General features: G+C 37.4%; 4 protein-coding genes across 4 annotated transcripts; 1 reads left to right on the plus strand and 3 right to left on the minus strand.

Moving 5' to 3' along the window:
- Positions 1–301: 301 nt before the first annotated feature.
- Positions 302–1,610, minus strand: LOC133691598 (uncharacterized). The gene is made up of 4 exons (XM_062112177.1): positions 1,496–1,610; positions 1,096–1,399; positions 801–965; positions 302–712 (listed from the first exon to the last, which is right to left on the minus strand). The coding sequence occupies exons 1-4, from the start codon at positions 1,544–1,546 to the stop codon at positions 435–437; spliced, it is 798 nt and encodes a 265-aa protein (XP_061968161.1). The 5' UTR covers positions 1,547–1,610; the 3' UTR covers positions 302–434.
- A 2,421-nt stretch (positions 1,611–4,031) lies between these two features.
- On the plus strand, positions 4,032–5,169 carry LOC133691409 (embryogenesis-like protein). The gene is made up of 2 exons (XM_062111902.1): positions 4,032–4,850; positions 4,959–5,169. The coding sequence occupies exon 1, from the start codon at positions 4,301–4,303 to the stop codon at positions 4,844–4,846; it is 546 nt and encodes a 181-aa protein (XP_061967886.1). The 5' UTR covers positions 4,032–4,300; the 3' UTR covers positions 4,847–4,850; positions 4,959–5,169.
- Positions 5,170–9,420: 4,251 nt separating this feature from the next.
- On the minus strand, positions 9,421–13,580 carry LOC133691573 (LRR receptor-like serine/threonine-protein kinase RGI5). The gene is made up of 2 exons (XM_062112138.1): positions 10,203–13,580; positions 9,421–10,049 (listed from the first exon to the last, which is right to left on the minus strand). Exons 1-2 carry the CDS (start codon positions 13,063–13,065, stop codon positions 9,667–9,669), a joined length of 3,246 nt encoding a protein of 1,081 aa, XP_061968122.1. The 5' UTR covers positions 13,066–13,580; the 3' UTR covers positions 9,421–9,666.
- Positions 13,581–18,611: 5,031 nt separating this feature from the next.
- On the minus strand, positions 18,612–23,011 carry LOC133691192 (protein PIGMENT DEFECTIVE 338, chloroplastic-like). The gene is made up of 8 exons (XM_062111591.1): positions 22,039–23,011; positions 21,645–21,719; positions 21,488–21,559; positions 20,868–20,948; positions 20,654–20,751; positions 20,427–20,552; positions 19,236–19,284; positions 18,612–19,129 (listed from the first exon to the last, which is right to left on the minus strand). Exons 1-8 carry the CDS (start codon positions 22,954–22,956, stop codon positions 18,962–18,964), a joined length of 1,587 nt encoding a protein of 528 aa, XP_061967575.1. The 5' UTR covers positions 22,957–23,011; the 3' UTR covers positions 18,612–18,961.
- Between the last annotated feature and the right edge of the window lie 203 nt (positions 23,012–23,214).

Consider the following 23,214-nt stretch of genomic DNA (forward strand, 5'->3'; position numbering starts at 1 on the left):
AGGGTTTTTTTCTGAATCTTGAAACCACAAAATTATCGAAGCACAATCTGAAAACGTGGTAGTGAAAACTTAATTTGTGTCACAAGATGATGTATAGAAAACGGAATGGGAACTAAATAAATAAAGGATAAGAGCCAACGGAGTTAAAGGGCGCGTTATCTGTCCTCATTTTGTTAGCTGCAAGGTCTAAACTCTAAACCAGATTTTGGCACAGTTCCATGCATCTTCTCTTGCGTGTAGTGAACAGGATGAGCTTCCAGTATCGAATGTTCCTAACCCGTAGAAGAATTAAACCTCTAAAAGAAGTAAAAGCATGATCTCAAACGAGATCAACTGCACTCCATATCAATGACAAGTAGCTCAAAGCTTCCAAATTTCAGTTAATTTTGGTCCCTGACCTATATAGAAAGAGTATTGAACAGAGTGAAAGATGTTTACATGAAGTCTGGGTGGACATCATCTTCTACCTTCTGATCGTCATCCAATATGTTCTCCCAATCACCACAGTTCTGGTGGTGAGCTCCAACATTTCTCCCCCTCCCAGAGTTAAAACCATCTTCATCTTGCGTTATGTAATCTTTCCATTTGGAAGCCCTGGTTTTCCCCGTTGTCGGCTGGGAAATCCTTTCCTCCTCCTCAACCTGTGTCCTGCAATCACTCCATTTTGAATTGCCAGCAGCCTTTGTAGACCGATATTTCCTTGATTCCTTGTCTGCAACTCAAAGTTAACCAAAACAATTAAAACTAGGAAACTTAAAACAGGTGGAATCTCTTGAATTCATTTACTACGATTCCAGTACCTCGAGACATGGGAATTTTGCTAGCATTTCTCTTTGAAAAAACCGGCTTGTACAGATTTCCATCGCCATGATCTCCACTATTCTGCCCAAAATCATTCTTCAATCTGGGTTTCTTAAACATCTCCTTGGGCAACTCTGTCACGACCATTGGCCCAGGTTCCTCTCCTGCGTTACCATATTCCAATTTCCCTCTCAAGAGCGCCATGATCGACATTAACCCAAAATTATATTCAACCATTCAATCAATTGATCAAAATTAAGACAATTACACTTAAAAAGAAACACGTACAGGTACCTTCGTCCTCTTGTTTAATATTATAATCTTCCTCTGCATCAAGGTACTCGGTCCAATCAGAGCGCCTCTTTCTCTGGCAATCTTCATTTAACCCAGTATGATCAGTTTCTGATGTTGGGATTAGCGCTGCATCTTGATCGAAGGAGTCTTGTTCGTCAGCGATCTTGCGAGACATGTTGAATGATTGGACAAACTTGCGGAGGTCTTTAGCCATGCAACCTTGAGCAAAGACTTTCCTTACGGACTGCTTCTGGTTGCAAACTACGCATGTCCATTTGTTGCTGCTCTTCTTCTTTTGCTTCACCTGGACACGCAAAAAAAAAAAAAAGGTTTATGTCTGGGGATGAGTAGATGAACAGAAAGATTGGTAAAAATGAGAGAAAGAGAGAGATGAGGGTGCCTGCATCGTGGAGCACTGGTAGCACTGCAGGGCGATGAAAATCGTCTGCATGATCTTCTTCTGGGTGGAAAGGAATTTTTCGCTTTTGTTTCTCGATCTGTTTGGGGTTTGTGTTTTGAAATGTTTTTTTTTTTTTTGGCGGGGAGGGGGTTCTGGAGGTTTAAATTTTGAGTATTTGGCGCCAATATTTAGAATTTTGGGCCAGCTGCTGGAAATGGGCCCGTGGCCTGATTTGTCACCGCATATGGCTACACACATCTATTATTTTTTTTTAAGAAAAAAACATAATTTTTGTTTTTGAGTTCATTTTAAAAATTAAAAAGATATTAAATTGATAATTTTTTTTTATTTTTTATGATTATTTTTATATGTTGATATAAAAATTTATTTTTTAAAATAAAAGAATATTTTTTTAAAATATTTTGTACCACAATATCAAATATATTTAATACTGTCTAATTAATACTTGAATTGAATGGAAAGATTGATAATCAATTAAAAATATTTGCTCAGGGTTGTTCTTGATCACTTGAGTCAAGTCAACGGCAGCCACAAATCCCACTCGAAATAATCGGAATTTGAGTGGCAATAGTTCAAGTAGATAAATTTGCAGTGCATTTCGTATTTTTAAACAACCAATTTATATTTTAATATTAACATTTTTTACTCTCTTTTCTGAAAAGATATTGAAAAAGTTTAATTAATAAAAAATGAATATTTAAATAATTTATTTTTAATGTTTTGAACTACGAATGACTTTTTTTTTTTTGGAAAAAAACATTTTAACTTTTCATTTTTATCTTAAAGTAAAGCTACTCGGCTACTCGCCTCTCAAATCACCTTCGATTTTCCCTCTATTTCTCATCCGCCGCTCATCGGCGCTTTTTTTTTCTTGTTTGGTATTGGCTGACTTGGTCAGGCAAATCCAGCTCCTCCCCATTTCTGCTGATTTCATACGCGCTGAATCCTATGGTTCTGGTACAGAGTGTAGTGGGGCTCCCCGTATTTCCCTCGACTTGAAGCTCCATGCTGGTGACAAACACGTCACTCTAGCATTTCTCCTCCTTTGACATGTACAGCTGTACTCCTCATTCTTCTTGTATCACGTTTTGTTTTTTTTATATATATTTAATATTCTTAGCAATAAATCAGTGTATTAAGATTAGTAGAAAATATTCTTTCATGTGAACGCGCCTCTCCGAGAGTATGGATGTTCCGCGTAAAACCCGACCGGGAAAGGAGATAGTTTCTGTTTGCCAAAAAAATTGGTAGAAAGGGAACTGAAACGGAGTGCCTATTGATGAAATTTGACATTGAATGCTGAGAAAATGTGCTAAACTCCTTTTTGGACATTAACTCAACTATCATGTAACGCCTATCTCACTGTCCGGTCGCAGGAACTCAACCCGATGATGAACACAATTGATTGTTCATGCTTTATTCAAACACCTGATTGTTTATGATTCTCCATTAGTTGCAAAAACCAGTTAAAATAATTGAAGCAAGCCTTAACATTTGCCATGATTATTATGAAGGATTATGTTGTTTTTTCGCTTTTTTCTTTTTCTTTCTTTCCAGGAAGCACCGAGATTTGCAGCTGTCAAACTATGCAATCACTGAGTACATAACTGTAATAAACATTCTTATTTGTAGAAAACTTTATGCGGCCATATTAATTGAAGCAATTGTGAAGATTGCCACCACTTGGGACAACTCATATGTCGATGCCGAATTTTCAAAGCCCTGGCGTTTTCTCACTTCCAGGTGAGTAGTGGACGAGGATTTTTAGCAGGGGTGACTACGTTCTCTTCTCAAAATCACAGAGAATCAACTCATATATATGATGACGCCTGAAAAGTCAGGTAGCTGGCATTACCCATGAACATGTTCTTCTTCCAAACTGGAGCTCCTTGTTCACCACTGAACGTGCTATCATCACGACTGCCTGCATGGATGCCGTAAATTACTCCTGTGCCCAGCATCGTATCTTCAGTGTTGAGTTGTATTACCGGATCGTGATCAAAGGATCCATAAAAAGCACTCCATCGACGCCATTTACGTGAATGCGAAGCACACACGAACAAGGCAAATGCACACAAGAGAAGAGTCACTGCAGTCAGGCCAGCTTCTGATGAACTTGGTGGTATTTGTTTCAAGTGAAGTTCGCGAGCCATGGGAATTTTTTGATGCTTGATTCTCTGTGATTTTGAGAGAGTTTATAAGGCTTATCTTTGCCAAATGGGGTTGCTGGATTTGGAGGATTTGTTAGATTTTAGATTGAGATAATTTTTTATTTTTTTTACTCTTCATGATTCTTGTAAAAAAAATAAATTAATTTAAAGTAACAAAGCAAGCTAAAAAAATTAATTTGAAAAAAAAATCATAATTACGGTTAAATTGTTTTTTTTTAATTTAAAATTTTTTAATACTATTAAAAATTAAAAAATATTATTTTAATAAATTAAAAAAAAATCTTTATAAAACAACGTCTATATTACTTCAAAACAAGCGCCTAATCGATCACCGTAGTACAGCATTAATGCATCGTTCCAACTATACCTACCTGCTGCTTTTTTTTCATTTTTGATCGGTGGTTTGATAATGACGGTAATGACCCATTTTGATACTGATAAGGGCCTTACGATGCATACCTAAGAAAGATCCACACCTTTCATCCAGACCATTTTCAATCTTTATATAGCCTAGGCCCAGTCTAAACCTGTTAGAGAAGGGAGTTGGGACTTGGGGTTTTAGAGTTTAGCCTAGAGAATTTCTTTTGGGTGTCTGCTCTCTTGCTCAGTGAAAATGCAGAAGCGATTGCAGATTTCTCGTTTCCAATTGCTTTTGAGACGCCCCTTTGAACGTTCCCCGAAACCCACAAATCCGTTCCCCCTCCAGTCGCGAGCTCTGATTCCAACCTATTTCGTTCCGAACTCAATCGACTCTCCAAACCCCAAATTTCTTCACACCCCTGTCTCAAATCTCCATACTTTCACACACCCTTTTAGGCCGAACACTCGAGCTCGGTCCCTGACCGACCAAAATCGGAGAGGACACAGTACTGAGTCTGGAGATGAGTCGGTTCCCTTGTTAGATGTCGACAGAGAAGTTGACATGATAAACCTCAAGTTTGCAGAGGCAAGAGAGGAGATAGACATGGCTTCGGAGTCAAAAGAGACTGTCTATTTTGATGAAGAGGCTGAGTGTGCAAGGGCTGCAGTGAAGGAAGTTACGGACATGTTTGAAGGACTACTAGGGAAATTGCCAGAGAGTGAAAAGGCAGCTTTGCAAAGGTCAATGGGGCTCAAGATGGAGCAGTTAAAGGCCGAGCTTCAGCAGTTAGATGATTAACGAGGTTTGTGATAATGAGTCTTCGCTTAAATTCTCTTTAGTGCTTTCCATTTTTGGGGTTTTGCAATGTATTATGTTCTCATTGAGGATAATTTTGATATTGATGTTATAGGTGGAAAGGGCTTTGTTATGATGCCTGGGATATTTACGGTAGGAAATGAAGATGATTTTGAATAATGGATCAGTTCAAATTTAATAATGTCAATGGTACTAATAGTGGAAACTCTGTTACCTTCTGACTTAAAAGATATTGTTTTATGTAGCTTAGAATCATTTTTTGACAATATGAGGCCTATGCAATGAATGGTCACATGCTTCTATTATGTTCATGCTTTGACTGACGAATTGGAGCTTGTTTACGTAAGTCTACCTCTCTTATTATTGATGTTACGGATTTTATTTTGAGCAAAACAAATGGATAAATGTTATGGGGAAACATTGCTGTTGTTGGAACTTATCATGCCCCAATGCAGTTTATGCCTTTAACTATATCCAATGAGTAGCTTCTTGCTTATAAGAACCCACCAAAGATTAGGATGATACATTGATATGTAAGGTTGAAATTGAGAACTAGGAGAAAATATCAAGAGCCCACACGTTGCCACAGTCAACTCAAGCATTTTGTGGTTTAGTGGCAATGAGGCCAAGTTCATAGGTAATATGCAAGGAGAAGGGATCTGCCATGGAGTACTCTGAAATGCCTAAGAAATACATTCAACTCCATTAAAGTTTGCTTGCATCAAGGTTCCTAGTACTGGAGTAACAGGCACTAACAGTGTGTTTCTTGTACTTTTTATTCAGAGTTGTATGTTTTTTACTGTCAAACACTGAATTCTTACAGTTTTCTTCAATCCTGAGATCAATGGTCCTTGTTATTCCTTTGCACTGCTCTCACCTCTTTGTCCCAGTTATCTCCCACTTGTAGACTTGACCACACCCTGGAGTTGTAGTCTGTTTATTGAAGAAGACTGATTTTTAGACACAATGGATATAGATACCTCTTCCAAACAGTGGCCTCTAACAAGAGAGTCAAGTTTTGGGCAGCTATTCAACAAGTGGGTTTGGATCTCAAAGTGTCCAACCGATATGGCAGGCTAAAAGCCACATTTAATTTCGAAGGATTAGGAATGTCTTTAACCATCTATTGTCCTTTTTTCCATGGTGCACAGTGTACACTACGAAATCTTGCAGAACATATCCTGTAAAAAGCCCAAAAACGTTGGAGACTAAGATGGAAAAATGCAACTTGTAAGCATGTACACTCTTGTTGCCTGTTACAATTTCATGCAATAATAGCAAAAAGATACGACTACATTCAAACTGCCTGCCTTTAGATGTCTTTTGATGTGACAGAGAATGCTCAAATAGCAGTGTTTATATCTTCGTTTTGAGACAGGTAGATCCATACGGGTGCTGGAAAGTTTTTAATACATCAGCAGGAAGTAAATTTAGTTCATGAATGGGGCATTTTTTCAGTAACCAGTGATAGATATTGCCAACAACATTAAACTTATTCAATTTCCCTTCCATTTTCCTTAGCCAGCACCTGAATTCTTAAATAAACTAGAGGCTTCATCTCTTTAGAGCTTTTTTCATGTTATTGATTTCCTAGTTCATGCTGAAATAACTTGCTTATAGCTGATCCACAATTTACCCTCCGATGCTTTCACACAATCATGTTATAGAGTGTATGTTTAGCGTTAATATTCTTTATACTTCCAATACTGGTTAAAGTTGAGATGGAGAGGGAAAGATTGTGGACCTCATTTTGGAAGGCAGCAATGTCATTGTTGTTACGAAGAAGGATGTTGCTTTGTAGATTGGTATGGCATGATATGTAGTTGGTCACTTTTAGTTATCTGGCATAACTAAGTGTTGAGTCAAAGAATTTAGAGTATTCTTCTGGAATTAGATCCATGAACTAGCAAGCAATTCATAGGCTGCCCATTGGTAGTGACTAGAAATTTCACTTTCTGGAAAATATTTCTAATGAATGATACAGTATTTCGTGGAAACTACACAATAATGTAAACTGAGTTTCATTGTCTTCCTTGCAAAGCAATTAACTTGACCTTCTAATATCTTTTTTTCTCATCAATCTTTCCATATGATCGAATTTCTTTTTTCTATTTCTTAAAATAAAAAATAAATTGAGAAATAACAGGAAATGTCAAGTTACATACAGCTTTTAAAACATAGGGACAAATTAATTATTTTTTATACTAGATAGACTATTCATTTCATTATACAAAACTATAGGGACTAATGCATAATTTACTCAACCAGAAGAGGGCGCGCTGAGAAACCTTAGCGAGGGATGGCTCTTCGGAAGAGCGAATATCTGTAGTTGATGAGGGGTGAGATAATGTCTCCTGACATGTAATGGGAATTTACTGGATGTATTGTTTAGGCGCTGACGAGGTAACATGGTGCTTCACTAACAGTAGTTATACAGGAGCAGAATATCCAAGGAATTTATCAGAGTTTGCCGATTGGTTCTCAGAGATGGCTGTATGCTAATACAGTAGGGCGTGTTAAACTGCAGTCCATGGTTTTCAAAGATTATTTGGTTGATACGGAGAGAGATGTGCGCAATTGCAGCCCATATAAAAAGCAAAGCATACAAGGAAAGGAAAGAGCAAAAGAAAAATGGTATCAGAAACAGATAAAATGCATGTGGAGAAAAGAAATTCCATTATGTGGCTTTTGGGGACAAGCTTAGTGGTCTAAAAAGAAGAAGTCGCTAAGAAATTGAACTCGAATTGGAAGGTTGTGAGCCCTAACTTCTATATGATATTTCTTTGATTGCAATGTTTCAGGACAGCTTCTGGCAAGTATGGACAAGCAGCAAGTTCTGCAACTTGATGTCACCAGAGGCCATGTTCAAGTTGAAAAGCACCAAATGCAACTAGTAGCTTCATTCATTTTATTTACAACTAAAACCAGGTAACTTGAATTGGACCAGAGAAGACACAAAAGGCTTCTCATGTGGTGAGCATGAACTGATTGTCTTCTTGTCTACCTCTTCTTTTCTTTTCGAACGATTCTGTCAGGATCACCTCTTGTCGGGGCTCGTTCTATATATATATATATATATTCTAGCCGTTTGGGTGAAGTATAATTGTACATTTTCCAAGAGAATCGGTTGCGCCATTTATTGCTTGTTTCAAGAGTAACAGGTTGCATGATACTTGTTAACATGTAAAAATCTCTAGCGTATATAGACACAAGATTCTTGCTGTTAGAAAGCTGATTACAAGATAACTGGAAATTTCAATCAATAAAAACCCCTATGAACCTAAAAAGAGTATAATGACCCAGTAGAAATTACTTATTTTTGGAGAACATACTATAAGTTCTATACCTATATATTTTTATTGCCACCTCATACTAGATTTAATTGCATTTTATTGGAAGTGGGACACCGGCCAAAATATTTTTTTTTTGTTTCCAAAGAAACTTTCATCAACTTGCATTATTTTGATATGAATCTTTGGAAGCAATTTGTTAAATCTAAAAGTAAAATAATAGAAGCTCTCTCATATAATTCCCTATCTAAGATTATCTCCAGCTCAGTATTAAGCCCAAACATTCCAGTCGAGCCCATGAAAAACCCAAAATACTTAATTGAAGTTTTGCAGCTTCATCGCCTACCATTGCGGAGGCTCCAATGCAAATACACGATGAATGTGGTCCATAGAGTGTGGTCTGCATACATCATTTCTACTTCAAATTGCTTTGGCCCATAATACCTGGGATTGTAAAGATTGACCTGGCCATGAAAGAAACAAAAAGGGAAGCTTATTGAACTAATCATGGATCTTTTTATTTCTTTATTCACGTTACATCAAGGTATTATCATGTTGAGGTTCTGAATTTAAGTTAAACAACGGATTCTTCTCTCTTTATCAGGAAAAAAAAAATAGCCAAAAGGGCATTGAGCAAGAGGGAAATGGGGATGTTGCAGCAATTATTTTCTTATTAGATCTTTTTGACCCGATACTTGTCTCATGAAAAAAGGGAGATGTTGACCATGTGAAGAATAGTGAGAAAGGGGATACAAATTAGCCTGTTGAGGCATGGGGGGAAGGAGGAGGAAAGCATGGCCTGTTTCTATCTGTCTGCTTTTATCAGCATCATAGGCCCTACATGCAAAAACATGTATGGGGAGTCCTTCCGAGTTGAGTAGCAATTCCACCGGCAATAGGTTTAACGTTTCTGTTTTCTTCAATCGAACAGGGCCAGACACAATCCCCCTGTCCCACATTTTGGACATCCTCGAATGTTCATATGATTCTGAGGATCTATTTTCATTTACTTCTGTCTCGTGCTCTCTTGCTGTTGCATGAATCTTGCTACTTGTATATATGTCATTATGTGCTGTCAGTAAATTTGCTTGAATGTCTCCTAGTTACCAGTTGAAATTTATTTTATGATGTTGTTTCAACTGCCACCTGCTGTGGCAAGCACCACACAAACCTAAATTCTGGCTGAAATTTAGGAATCTAATCCTGTGGGCATAAGCAGCAGATCACATTTCACAGCAATTCAGGAACTTTAGTAACATCGACGCGGGCAAAAAGGAAATGCATAGAGTTGCATGTAAATAAAAAATTGTAAATGGGAAAAAGCAAAGGATGAAGCAGATTCAACCACATTGCTGTTTCTACAACTGTACAAGAAACCCATCCAGGACCACCAGCTAAATCTGATAACAATACCCAAAGCACACTCTTCAATTCCTCTTGTCTTCTTGGGATAGAAAGAGAATCAATCAATGATTACTTTGGAAGCAAAGAAAAACAAGGACCAAAATTATTTCAACTTTGATTCGATGACTGTTTTATTAGAGGTTGAGAAGTCTTTCCCCATTCTTCCGGTGGACTCTTTACTTCCATTAACAATGCCACCACCTCCTTCATGGTGGGGCGCTCTGCAGGCGAAGAGTTCACACAGAACATTGCAATTCCTAGTGTTTGCAGCATTTCCTGCACCATTTGGTCCGGCAAACCTTGAAGTTTTGCATCTAGTATCGATACAGCTGGTTCAAAGCTTCCCATCTTTTTCTTCACCCACTCAACTATGTGTAATCCATCTCCTAAATGAGGCTCAACAGCACTGCGGCCACTTATGATCTCTAGCAATACCACTCCATAACTGTAAACATCACTCTTTTCTGTAATGTTCATGGTGTATCCATACTCTGCAATGATCATGGAAATATATTTATTATTAGCAAATGAAATAAGAATTATATAGAACAGCACACTACAAGATTCCATCAGCATATGACGACAAATCAACTAAAGAAAACATGAAAAAATATATTGGAGTTCTAGAAATCAGGGATGCTTGCCTGGGGCTATATAACCATAAGACCCAGCTACTCTGGACATGGCATGATGATAATTTGTAGAGTTCATCAGTTTGGCCAGGCCAAAATCTGCCAAATAGGCCTCATGCTTTGAATCCAGAAGTATGTTGTTGCACTTTACATCTCTGTGAAGAATTGTTGGCACGCAATCATGATGAAGATAAGCTAGACCCTGAGCTGAACCAACAGCTATCTTGTACCTCGTTTCCCAATCCAGGTTCCTATTCCCCTGCAGAAGCTGTTGCAGATTGCCATTTGAAATGTAGTTGTACAGAAGGAGCTTGACACTCCTATTCGAACAATAGCCTAAAAGCTTCACGATATTCCGGTGTCGAATGTGTCCAAGAATTTGAATTTCTGCAGCAAAAGAATCCACCGGATCCTCATCTTGTTTTGTTTTCCAAAGCTTTTTCACAGCTATCAACTGCCCATTTGGCATCTCAGCCTTGTAAACAATCCCAGAACAGCCTTTCCCGATCACATTCTCCTCCTTCAAGCAATCTAGGATGTTATCAACGGTGAAGTTAAGCTTCTGAAATGGGATGAAAGTCCATGGATAGGAGAAATCTTCGGCTCCTGATGAAGCTGTTAATGCTCCAGAAGATTTCTCCATTGCATACCTATGGTTCCGCACGACTATAACCAAGGAAGCAATAACTATAATGGTAACTGAAGCCAGAATAACTAAAATCAAAGCTACAGTTTTGGCTGATTTTAATCCATTTCTTTGAACTATTCTCGAAGAACAAGAAGTACCATCTGTGGATTCACAAAGTCTTGGGTTTTGTAGGTATGAATTTGAAGATAGAGTTCTGAAGAATGGTGATACAGGAATTGGGCCTGAAAAGTTATTGTAGGAGATATTAAGGGAAGTTAGGCTGGTAAGGGAACCTAGAACCCTAATCTTTCCATAAAGGAAATTATGGGAAAGATCAAGTGACTGTAACTGTGTCAAGCTAGACATCGTTTCAGGAAGTTCACCGGTAAATCCATTTAAGCTTAAATCCAAACTAATTGTTAAGCTTGTGACATAACCAATTTCAGGTGGGATTGGACCAGAGAGGCTGTTATAGCTCAAATCAAGCAGCGTTAGCTTCTGCAAGTTTCGGATGGACCTTGGGATTGCCCCTGTGAGCAGATTGTTATTGAGAATGAGCTTGTTCAGGTAACTGAAGTTTCCAAAACTCCAAGGAATTTCACCTGTGAAGCTGTTCCTGCTAAGATCAAGCTGCTCCAAATTTACAAGCTCTCCTAGTAGAGATGGTATCTCTCCAGTAATGTAGTTGTTGTGCACATCCAACAGCTCAAGAACCGTGATGTTGGCAATCTCCAAAGGTAGGCCACCAGAGAAATGATTCATATACAAGTCCAGAAATACCAAATTCTGCAACTGGCCTATCTCCTTGGGAATATGACCTGAAAGCTGGTTTTCTCCAAGCCTCAATCTCACTAAAGACTCACAATTTGCAACAGTGCGAGGCAACCCCCCTGATAATGAATTCCCTAGAAGCAGAAGTTTGCTCAATTTCTTCAAACTGAAAATCTCTTCTGGAATTGAGCCTGTGAGCTTGTTTCTTGAAAGATCAAGAGCATATAATTCTGTGCAGTTCCCAAAAGAGGCTGGTATTGTACCAGACACTAAATTACCCCACAAGAATAAACTTTGCAAATACTTCAAATTGCCAACCTGCCATGGAATTGTACCTGACAGTTGGTTCTTGTCAAGCTGGAGAGCAGTTAAACTTGTACAGTTACTCAACTGCCAGGGTATTAAACCAGTAAGTGAATTATCAGACAAGTGAAGCTGCTCGAGAAACACTAACTTTCCTAAATCAGCAGGTATTTCTCCTGAAAGATCGTTAGCTGAAGCATCAAGCAAAACAAGTGATGAACAATTTGAAAGTTCAGCTGGGATTGCTCCAGATAGTGCATTTCCCCAAAGAAGCAGACTAGTAAGTTTTTGCAACTTACCCAGTTCAGGAGGGATTGAACCAGTGAGCTTATTCATGTGCAAGTACAAGTTCCTTAACTCTGAACACAAACCGAGTTCAGGTGGTATAGAACCAAATACCTCCGTGTCATAAAGAGACAGAGTTTGAAGATTGATCAAGTTCCCAAATGTGGGTGGTAATACCCCTGAAAGACCAGTTGCTGCAGCACCAAATGTTGTGAGATTGGTTAACAGTCCTAATTGTACCGGTATTTCTCCTGTAAGAAAAGGATTGCCTCCAACTCTAAATTCTTGGAGCGAGACTAAAGAACCCAATTGAGATGGTATTGAACCATTGAAGAGATTGTCTTGTAAGCAAAGAACTTGTAAAAAAGTAAGGTTTGCGAGTTGGGGAGGTATCCTACCAGATAATTTATTGGAGTTCAAGTAAAGAAACTGAAGGGAAGAGAGCTGGCCAAGTTCCTGTGGTATAGTACCAGAAAGAGAGTTAGAGGAGAGGTCTAAGAGTCTAAGATGGGTGAGTAGGCCAAATGAAGGAGGGATGGCGCCAGAGATATTAGTCGAGGAGAGATTGACAAGTTGTAGAGAGGAAAGAGAGGAGAGTTGCGAGGGCAGCGAGGAAAGATTAAGGAACGTGTTAGGGAGAGAAAGGGAAGTGACTCTATTTTGTGGAGAGCACGTAATGCCTTGCCATGAACATGGAGTTGGGCTTGATGGGTTCCATGAGGAGAGGATTGGTGAGGATGCTTTTGCTGATTGGTCTGCTGCTGAGATAAGAGAAAGAAGGGCTTCCCCATCAGAAGATAGAGAGACTACAAAAAATGTTTTGGTACTGGTTATCATCATTACCAAGAATGAGCAAAACAAGAGGGAATGGTGGTTTGGCTTCTCCATTAGAGCGATGATGATTTGAGAAATCTTGGGTTAATAGAAAGGAGGATTTTTTTGATGATTTTGAAAATGGTGATAGTGAATGGAGGTACAGAGATGGTGAAAGAAAGTCCACTCAGGAGACAACATGCATGTGAGAGCAGTTCCCGTGGAGGCCTTGGATGCTTGAGTTTTACACTAAAGTGTTGAAACCATGCATGTGAACTGTACAAAAAGAAGAGTGCCACTAGATCTCTTGTGGAAGAGTAGCTGATACAGTCAAAGTGAAGAAAACGTTACCCGAAAAAATTCCCTCTCTGATATTAAAGGCAACCAAAGCTAGGTGGTGGCCGGTGGTGATGGTGCTAATATTGTAAGCAAGATGAAGATATCATCAAGCTTTTTGTGTCCAAGTTCTGACACTGCACATTTTATCCATGGTCGTTTTCTGGGTGCAGATGGTGATGGTGGCTGAGATGGTGGTGGTTGTGGTGGACCTGATGGTGGATGGTGGCTGAGGTTGGAGTTTGAACAATCTTCTTCTGGTTGCCTTTTATGCTTTGGCATTTAAATAGGTAGTTCTTAGTTTAGAGCAGTTCACAACTTCACATGGGCGGGCGCTTCAGCTTCTTTATGAATAGCCCAAATTGCCCTTGTTTCAGCATGGAAGCATTTTGTTGTCAAGTGGGGTAGTGTTGACCTTTTGTTCTCTTGGGTGCTCACATCAGTTTCTCCATCCTTATACATGCACGTGGCAATAGTTGGGGACGTGCACGGGTCAGTGGGCCACCCGGTTGCTGACATGGCACAACCCTGGCTGTCTAAATAGCTCAATATAAATGCATGCTGCCAGAAAGACAAATGGGTCCTACTAAACCGATGGCTAGGATTGCTTTAAACTTCAACCTGATAGCAATCATGGTCGACACGTGTAAATAACAGTTCCACAAAATACCAGAAATCACCCTTCCCAACAGTGAAAGAGGACATGTAAGGGGGTAAGATTCGAGAGTTTCGGAGTCTGCCATCCGTCTTAACTCCACCGGAAAAAGAGAGCAAACAATAAAATGGAGAGGGCGCCTAGGGAAGAGAAGAGGCTGATGATAATAGGAGTGAGGCAGCTTAGGAGATTGTGAAAGGTAAAAGGGTTTCGGAGTAAGCAACCATTTTCAATGTCTTTTTCCTCACACTGTGCTGTCTACTATACATTGCATAAACTATAAGGTCTTAAACGTGGCCTCTGTTATAATAAAAGGGTTAGGCTTAAGGGTGGCGTGGATACAGAGGAAGTTTCATGGTAGCGTCGTCTAGTTGGCTTAAGGCCCAAATATTTCTTTTTACAGTGTAATTACTGTGGGGCGGTGAAATATCCAAGTGATTTGGTTACCGAGGAGGAGGAGGTGGGTTTGTTTTGGGAGTGGGGATCTAAAGATAATGAAACACAGACAGTCACGAGAGAGAGAGAGAGGGGGGGAGATGGGTGTGGATTTGAAATATATTAGGGCACAGGTAACGATTAGGGTTTTTATTAGGGTTTTTATTAGGGTTTTAGGTTTTGACTGCGTTTACCTAGCAATTTAGCCGCACGAGACACTTCTCTCATTAATGTCACAAATGTTTTGCAGTGGATGATTGATTCCGCGCCCCTGTAAGTTAGCCAGTTAAGTTAGTAATAACAGTGTTGAGTTAAAAAATTAAAAAACTGATTAAATTAAAAAAATTAAAAAAACTGAATCGTGATAAAAAAAAAACTAATTAAATTAATTAAAAATTTTAAAAAAATTAACTAGTTCGGTTTTAGTTTTATAAATCTAGAATCGAAAAAACTGAACTGAATCCAAATCAGAAAAAAACTGAACCAAACCAGATAAAAACCGAGCCAAACCGGAAAAAACAAAAAAAACTAGCCAAACCGGGTTGAACTGGTTTTTATCCTAAAAACCCGAACTGAAACCGGTCGGTTTGAACCGGTTTCGGTTTTTTTAAAAACAATTCGGTTTGGTTACTTGTTTTTGATAAAAACTGAACCGAACCGAAAATAATTACCCTTAATACTGGGGTGCACGGTAATTTTTCTTTTTAGATTCATTTTAAAAATACATTTGATTTAAATAAATATTAATTTATATTTTTTCAATAATAATACTTGCTTGTAAAAGGGGTGCGTGTATCATATATCCATATAGACATAATAGCATAATCTGTTATTATCTAGGGCTCAGTGAATTATTGTATACTGTTTTCAGGTATTCTGAGTGATTTTATTATAGATTATACTGTTTTATATCACTGTAAATTATGAGTGATTTTATTATAGATTGTATTGTTTGTGTTTATTCTCTGATGAGCTCTTTTAAAATGCATGTGGGTGGACATGAATAATTTGTATTATGGATAACACTGTAGGCATTGACTATTTTCACTAGTCAATTTTCACTGTGAACAACATTGTAGCGCTCTGGGGGGTATTTTTCTGCTGTGTTTTTGGTAAAAAGTTGCAATTAACAGCGTTGTTTTCTTTGCCAAAAACTGTTGGGTCTAGCTTAGCAGCAGAACCCAATTCTATTGGATCTGACTACCAAACCAAACCCAAACACACATCCAAAATATAACACTAGCGTGAATCATGTTGTCAAACAGGACCCAATAGTGCATGGATGCCACCGATCTTGGGTTTGGCTAGGCAGCTAAACTCAATATCTTTGGGTTTGACTATGTAGCTGTATCCAAGGATATTATTATTTATATTTTAAATTTTATTATTGTTAGTATTATTAATATTAAAAATAATATTATTTATCTTATAAATAACATTATTTTTATTATAATTAATATTATTAATATCATAATTAAGAAATTTAAAAAAATATATCATTAATTTTGAAAAACAATCATAGATTTGATTTGAAAGGTAAAATTATTATTATTATTATCATTAATACATCTGAAGAAAAATATTATTAGTATCGAAGAAAAACAATAAGTTTTATTTGAAGGGATTAGAAACTATAAAAACTTAGGTTATAAAATTTAATATTATTATTAATGTCATTAATATTATTAAATTCATTAATATTATTAAATTTGAAATAAATTTTATTACTATCCAAAAAAATATAGATTTTATTTGAAAAGTAAAATCAATTATTATTATTATTATTAGCTTAGGTCTGACATGTCTTTTCAGACCCAATAAACTTGGGTCTGGAAAGGGGTGGCTGCCTCAAGTTGCTTGGAAGTAGTAGGGACGTAGATCCAAATCCCTTAAGTCTTACAATCTCCCTTGCCCAAGACACTTGGGTCAGGTGTCCAGACCCTAGGCTAATGGGTCCGCATCAATACCCAATATTCTTGGGTCTTGCGTCCTCACCCAACTCTAATGGCTTCGGATTACAGCCAGATCCAAGGCTTTTAAGTCTGGCATTTAAGAGGGACCAAAAGCTCTTAGATATGGTGTTTCAGTCAAACCCACTTAAACTTGGATAAGTTTATTATTATTATTATTATAAATGTTATTATTTGTATTATAATTAATATAATAATTAATTAATTTTTTTAAAAATTAATATTGAAAAACAACCATAGATTGAATTTGAAGAGTAAAATTAAAAATTATTATTATTATCATTAATATATTTAAAGAAAAATATTATTACTATAGAAGAAAAACCATAATTTTTTTTAAATACACTAAAAAATATTCAGACAAGTTATATATTATTATTATTATTATAAATATTTTTACTGGGTCTGACATTGTAGGCCGAAAAAATATCTTATTTTATGTAACTGGTATATTCATATCTTATTTTTTTTAAAAAAATTTGGTTATTGTTAACTATTTTTTTTTGTTTATTTATATAGATAGTTTTTGATTTATTTAATTAGATGTCTACATAGGCTTTTTAATTTATATTTTAAATTTTTTATATAAAAAAATACATCAAAATAAATTATGTATAGTTTTTTTTTTCTAAAAAAAATTATAACCCATAATAAAACAGGATTCAAATAGCTATTACACATAATATAAAAACTGTGGTGCAGAGGTCCAGCTAGCTCCCTGTTAAGGAGCAAGACTCATAAAAAAGGGGTCCAAAAGTATACCTTTAATTTAAGGCGCCGTATCAAGGCATACTTTATGATGCAAGCCATGATTAGAATAGACAAAATCTGGATTGAAATCTCATTTATCTCATCAATTCGTCTCCCCCCCCTTGATTATGATTTACGAGCTCGGACGATCATGCATCTATGAATAAATAGTTAGGGTTCATGATGAAGGGAATAGGAAGCAGTTGATGATGAGATATAGTATTTGTTTTAGACTCTGTTTGCGAGAACGAGAAGGGTATGGAGGGGAGGGGTTGAGTGTATTCTTAGTTTGATAAGAAGGAAAGTGATCGGAGGGATTTCTCTTATCCTTCTTCATTTATCTATGTTAGCTAAATAATTAGAGAGATGGCAAGGCAAACAGACCCGGGAACAAGGTAAGTAACTGTAAGCAGAAAGTATATAGATGCTTGGCTTGTACTCCATTACTATACTGTGTTTGACATTTCACTGAGATTTAAAGAAGCATAAATCAAGGCATGGAGATGGGTCTGTACTCGGCTGAGTTGCTGGATACACGGAATGTGGAATTTTTTATTTTTTAATTTGGTTAGAACTAATTTTGTTTTGTGCAAAAAGGCTAGCTCATGTCCGGAAGGATATTTCGTTCTCAGGCATCTTGAAAATGATTGACATGCAAGTGTTGGTTCGAATTAACAAGAAAAAAATAGGATAAAATTAAAATATATTGATGATCCTTAAGCAAAAGTTTGCTTCCGTTGCTAGCAAACAGATCCTTTGCGCAGATAATTATGCAGCGATGGCTTTTACAGATTGACTTTATATGTTTTCTTCGTGTTTAAAATTCCTGGAGCCCCAAACCCTATTTACCTAGGCCATTTCAACTTACTTGGATTACAAACAATACTTGTAAACCCCCCTGCCTGAAAACAAAAGAAAGACATTCTTTGTTTAGTAACTGAAGAAAGCATGGAGACAAAAATAGATCAGGCTAGGGTTGCTAAGTCCTCGTAGCTTTCTGCTAAACAAAGATTGAATACCGATTTTTCTCTTCTGGTCATCAGCATAAGTAAAACTCGGTGAAGCTGTCACACCATACCATGGAGTCAAGCTGTCATACCTCGATTTTTTTATATATTTTCTTAACAAATGGATATCAACGGTGCACACTCAGATTTTAAAGGGCCATTCTTATGACCCTGATGCTATAATATCACTTTCTTGATGGAATCGAGGTGGAGGAACATAGACGATCTTTCACAGCAAAGGCAAAAACAACGTGCATTAAACATGATGATAAAATCAAACGGACCAAAAAGAAACATTAAGAGCAACGATATATATATATATATCTAATAACAACACTAAACGGATGAACCAACTCAAACATAACCTCATCGGAGTAATTCCGTATAGATGAAAAGAGACTACCATTTCAAACTATCTTTGCCCTTTTTCCGGTCAGTGACAAATTGAATAAGTAAAACCAGAGGAAATGAATGAATATGATAATTTATTGTAGAAGAATAAAACCGTATGGTACTAAAAAATTATGAAAAGGACGATTAGATGCATGTTACATATTGGACAGAACTACGCGCTTCCATGCTGTGATCGCCGTATGCTGACGTCGTGGACCTTCCAATCTGATTTTGAATCAGAAACAAAAAAGTCACAAGCCACAAAAAATTATTTTGCGGTGCCCGTAGAGAATAATGGCCTGATAAGAGTTCTTCCCTTTTGCCATGATGAGCCGTGTTTAAGTTTAGGGTGAGAGAAGAGCCGGGCCCAAGTCCTCCATGTTCTGGTTGGATGGTACAGAAGTTCAAAATTAATCCGGCTTCTTTCACTCCTTTTCAAATTTGAACCACTTCCAGTTTGCATATAATGTTGCCTCAGTGTCAGAAGATAGGGCATTCTTGCTTGGTGGGATTTCTGGCTTCAAATTTGTTGAACTGGCTGGAAGCTTTTGCCGATACTTCTTTGCCATCTCTTCTGCCTCAGCAAACACTTTCTGTCCAAAAAAAAAAAAAACACAAATTTTACTAATGAAACTCATACTCTGTCTCATATAAGACAGGATTAAATGAAAAAAGTAAAAAACCCAGAAAATATCCGACCTCTTTGTTTGATACGAACAGACCAGGCTCACTTTCAAGGTCAGCAATACTGCATGGTACATGCAAGCAAAATACGTCGTTACCTTGGTACCACTATTTGGCACTTTACAAGTTTAAAAGAAACGAGAGAAAGATTTGGTGAAAATATGCAAATAAATCTTCAAAGATTTTGAATGTTAAGGTTAGCAACAATTGAACAGTCCCATAGAAGGCACAGTAAACACAGAATTTAAACCAAGTAAAAGCCATCTAAATCCCTCCGAGCTTCCTTGGGAAAGAAATTCAAAAGAGCTGCAAGCACAGTTGTGAGGTGTATAAACTAAACAAAAGAAGTCAGGTTCAATGTGTAGAGGGTACAATATCAAGATTCGTTCACAGAGATTCAAGGACTTATGATCGGATCGTTCCACTAATCAAAGATCCATAGCCCTACAGAGTCAAATTTGCTAAAGGGAATTAAAAGAGTTTCCATCAGCAACAAATAGCTAAACACTAAGAGGAAGGAGGAAACTCATTTGAAGAGGTGAAGGGCACCATCTGGTGTCTAAATACATGATTCATTTAACAATTAAATTGTAAATTTAGGATGTTCTGGGAAAAAAAGCATACATTGACATATTCTGTGCTATTTAGATAGCAATCTTTGTTGCCCATAGGAGAATACCAGGCCCATAAAAAGTGACTTCCACATCTTATGTAACCATTGCAATGCACAACTCAATGAACAACATAATTCTGTAACTAAAGAACTGGCAAAATAAACAAAACTGATTTTGCTGGCTGACCAAAATTTATCAAAAAATTGACTTTTTGGTGGACCAAAACTGTTTCATTACCCCTTTTCTTTTTCCATACATTGAAGTCACTCCTCTCTAGTAATGTTCCTAAATTGTTAAGGAAAATAATCTCTCATGATGATAAATAAGAATCTTTCTCCAGAACTGGCACCACAGAACCTTCTCATGTTCTCTTAGGCTAGCCATGTTATTTTTAGAGTGTCTGTACATTTCCAAATATGGAAAAAGAGAGACAAAGAAAAGTCTTGCATACATCACTCTTGTATTGTATCACGAAAAAAGGTTCTGATGGTTCCTTTCTATCATTGGACTGGCTAGTATTCTGAAAATTAGATGCATCATGCAAGCATGGGATGAACAGAGAAAGAAACCCGGCAGTTGAGTCCTCAATTACCTGAGAGATATTTTGTCAGGAAACATTGACTTTGCAACAAGGACTTTAACCTTTTCGTCAACTTTAAGCAAGTCACTGACAGATGAAATGCGAGTCCTAGTTATGTTTGAGACATGCAGCAGCCCACTGAAATGCATCAATAAATATTAGGATACTTCTTTACGAGTGAAGAGCAATACGCTGTGATATATAAACTAAATTGCAACCTACAAGTATAAAGAACTCACCTACGGTTAGTTTCACCTATTCTTACTTGGGCTCCGTATGGAAAAAGTTTCTTAACAGTTCCTTCAAGAAGGGTTCCCTCTCGGAGGTTTATCATTTCCTGCAATTTTGTACACAAATTCATAGAGCTTCTTCATTAGAAATTTTTTTTAGCCAAAATCAAAATCTTAACAACAGAAGGAGAAAAGTAAAATAGAATGCCACAAGGAAACTGACCCAAGCTTCCCTTTCACTGAGTATTAACTCATTATTTGACTCATTTATTCGTTTAATCAGCACGTATATTCGGCGACCCACCTACACCATGATGAAACCAGTGAACCACAAGAAGCATCCAACAGATGCAACAAAATAAAGCACATGATTGGCAAAAAAAAATAAAAATTCAAGAACAAAATTCATAGATAACAAGCTAGTATAGTCAAGACACAACCTACGGGAGGCCTATAGCAAGACAGTTGATGAAGTGGACCGAAAGGAACACCGTTTTAGGTGCATTGACAAGGATTTTACTATCAAATCCAGAGGTAAATCCAGATAGGTTATCTAATTATAGAAACATCAATGCCTTGCCTTGGAAAATTAATCCGCACAGGTGCCTTGAATAACCACAAACATGCACCAGGCTTCGGAAAATCATTGTAAAGAGTGTATAATATGGAAATGTAAATCCAAAGGCAGAAGATTGTGCATTTTATACAATTTTATTCCAGGAACAAGTTCTTATGATTGACGCAACGTGGCAACAACTATTAAATGATTAAAGCATCAACACCTAACAAAAACAAAAATTATAAGTAATTCAGAACCAGAAATTCCAGGGTATTGCACTTTACATTTTCTTTCAACTCCTTAAAATTGTTCACTCTGTTCATTAACTCAGCCTTTGGAAGGAAAGCTCGCAATCCCTGAAAGAGCAAATTCCAAAAATTTATCATTACTATGCATGCAATGCATTTACACACAAATCAAATACATAAAGGGTACACAGACCTCAATTCTCGTAAGTAGGCCCCCGGTATTCCATTCTGAAATTTTAATCTCAATAGGTTCATTCAAATCTTTGATCTGCTGACACAAAGTAAGATGTCAACAATAATCCTCAATTTCATAGTTAATTTCTAAAGGCCCAATTCCAATCTGATTGTTTTTATTTCAGTAAGAAGCTGCAAAGAAATGCGTTGAAAAAAAAAACTATCTTATTATTTTACTCAATTACAAAGGCAATCGACATATTTTTTCTCAGAAAGAAAAACGCAAACAACAAACAAGGGATTCCTATTTATGTCTGAAAATTCATTTTGAATCATCTAAAGAATTTTACCAAGAAGCTATTTCAGCACCAAAAAAAAAAACAAAGTGGAAAGGAAGAAAGCGAGAAAAGAACCTGCCTCACTCGTTGCCAAGCTAACCGCCGGAAAAGCCGTCTGGTAGAAAGTAATGGCCTTCCACTAAGCGTCCTTCCAAGAACCTCTGAAAACAGCACTGTTCCTATCTCCACAACCGGCTTCCCTAACCCTGGGGGGCCTGGACTCATTGCAACCTCGTCCTTAACAATCCCCATCTTCCCTTTAACCATGAACTCCTTGACATCCTTCTTTGTATCGCACAACAAAAATTCCATCTCTTTGTCATACAAAGGCAGCACCTCCTTTGTTAGCATTGTACCCAACAAGTCTGCCCCAATATTCACATCAAGTTTATTCTCATTGCCAGAAACCACAACTCCAACCACAAAATCACCAGGTTTTGGCTCATAATAGTCCACATTAATCTTCCTAGCCTCCTTGTCTTCATTATCTACACCACTTCTCTCCTCTACAACACCTAAATCACGCTCACCCTCACTCACTTCATCCAATGAATCATTAGACTTGAAGAACTTCAAAAAAGGCGCCAAGGCCTCATCTTTACCAGGTTTCTCAGATTCTTTATCAGCTTCTACATCCAAACCATTATTAAAAATCACTGGAGATGGCTTATTTAACAATTCAAGCTCCTCATTCACTTGAATTCTATCATCCCGTTCCTTTTCAGGCAGTTGGGTACTCGAAAAATCATCAAAGACATCATTTTGGGAGCATAATGTAACGAGGGAACTTTTCCAAAGTTGGGAATTCTTAGACAAAAAAATGGCTTTAAGTGTCCCAAGACTACGAAATGAGTGAAAACAGGGGGGTTTTGCACACTTGTTATGATGGACTATGCTCCTCTTATGTGTGATAACTAAGCTGTTAGTATTGGATGGTAGTGAATAGCTGAAGAGAGTGAGAGACTTACAGGGTTGAAGAAGAAGGACTTGCATCTTTAATTATCCTGTTTCTTTGCACCTCATCAGCGTAGCTCTCTGCTTACACCTCCTCCCGTTTTTACTCGTGGTTTTATCCACTTTGTGTGTTTTATCATGTTCGGTTCTTCATTGGGCTGAAAGATGCTGCCAGGCTATGATCAGGCTCAGTGACTAGGCCCAAGTAAATTGGGCTTCCCTGACATGCTTCTGGCTGGTCTTGAAAGCGCAAATATTACTAGGTTATTGCCTCAACCTCCGCTGCAGGCTGGACAA

This window comes from Populus nigra, chromosome 4 (genome assembly GCF_951802175.1).
Source record: "Populus nigra chromosome 4, ddPopNigr1.1, whole genome shotgun sequence".
NCBI lineage: Eukaryota > Viridiplantae > Streptophyta > Magnoliopsida > Malpighiales > Salicaceae > Populus > Populus nigra.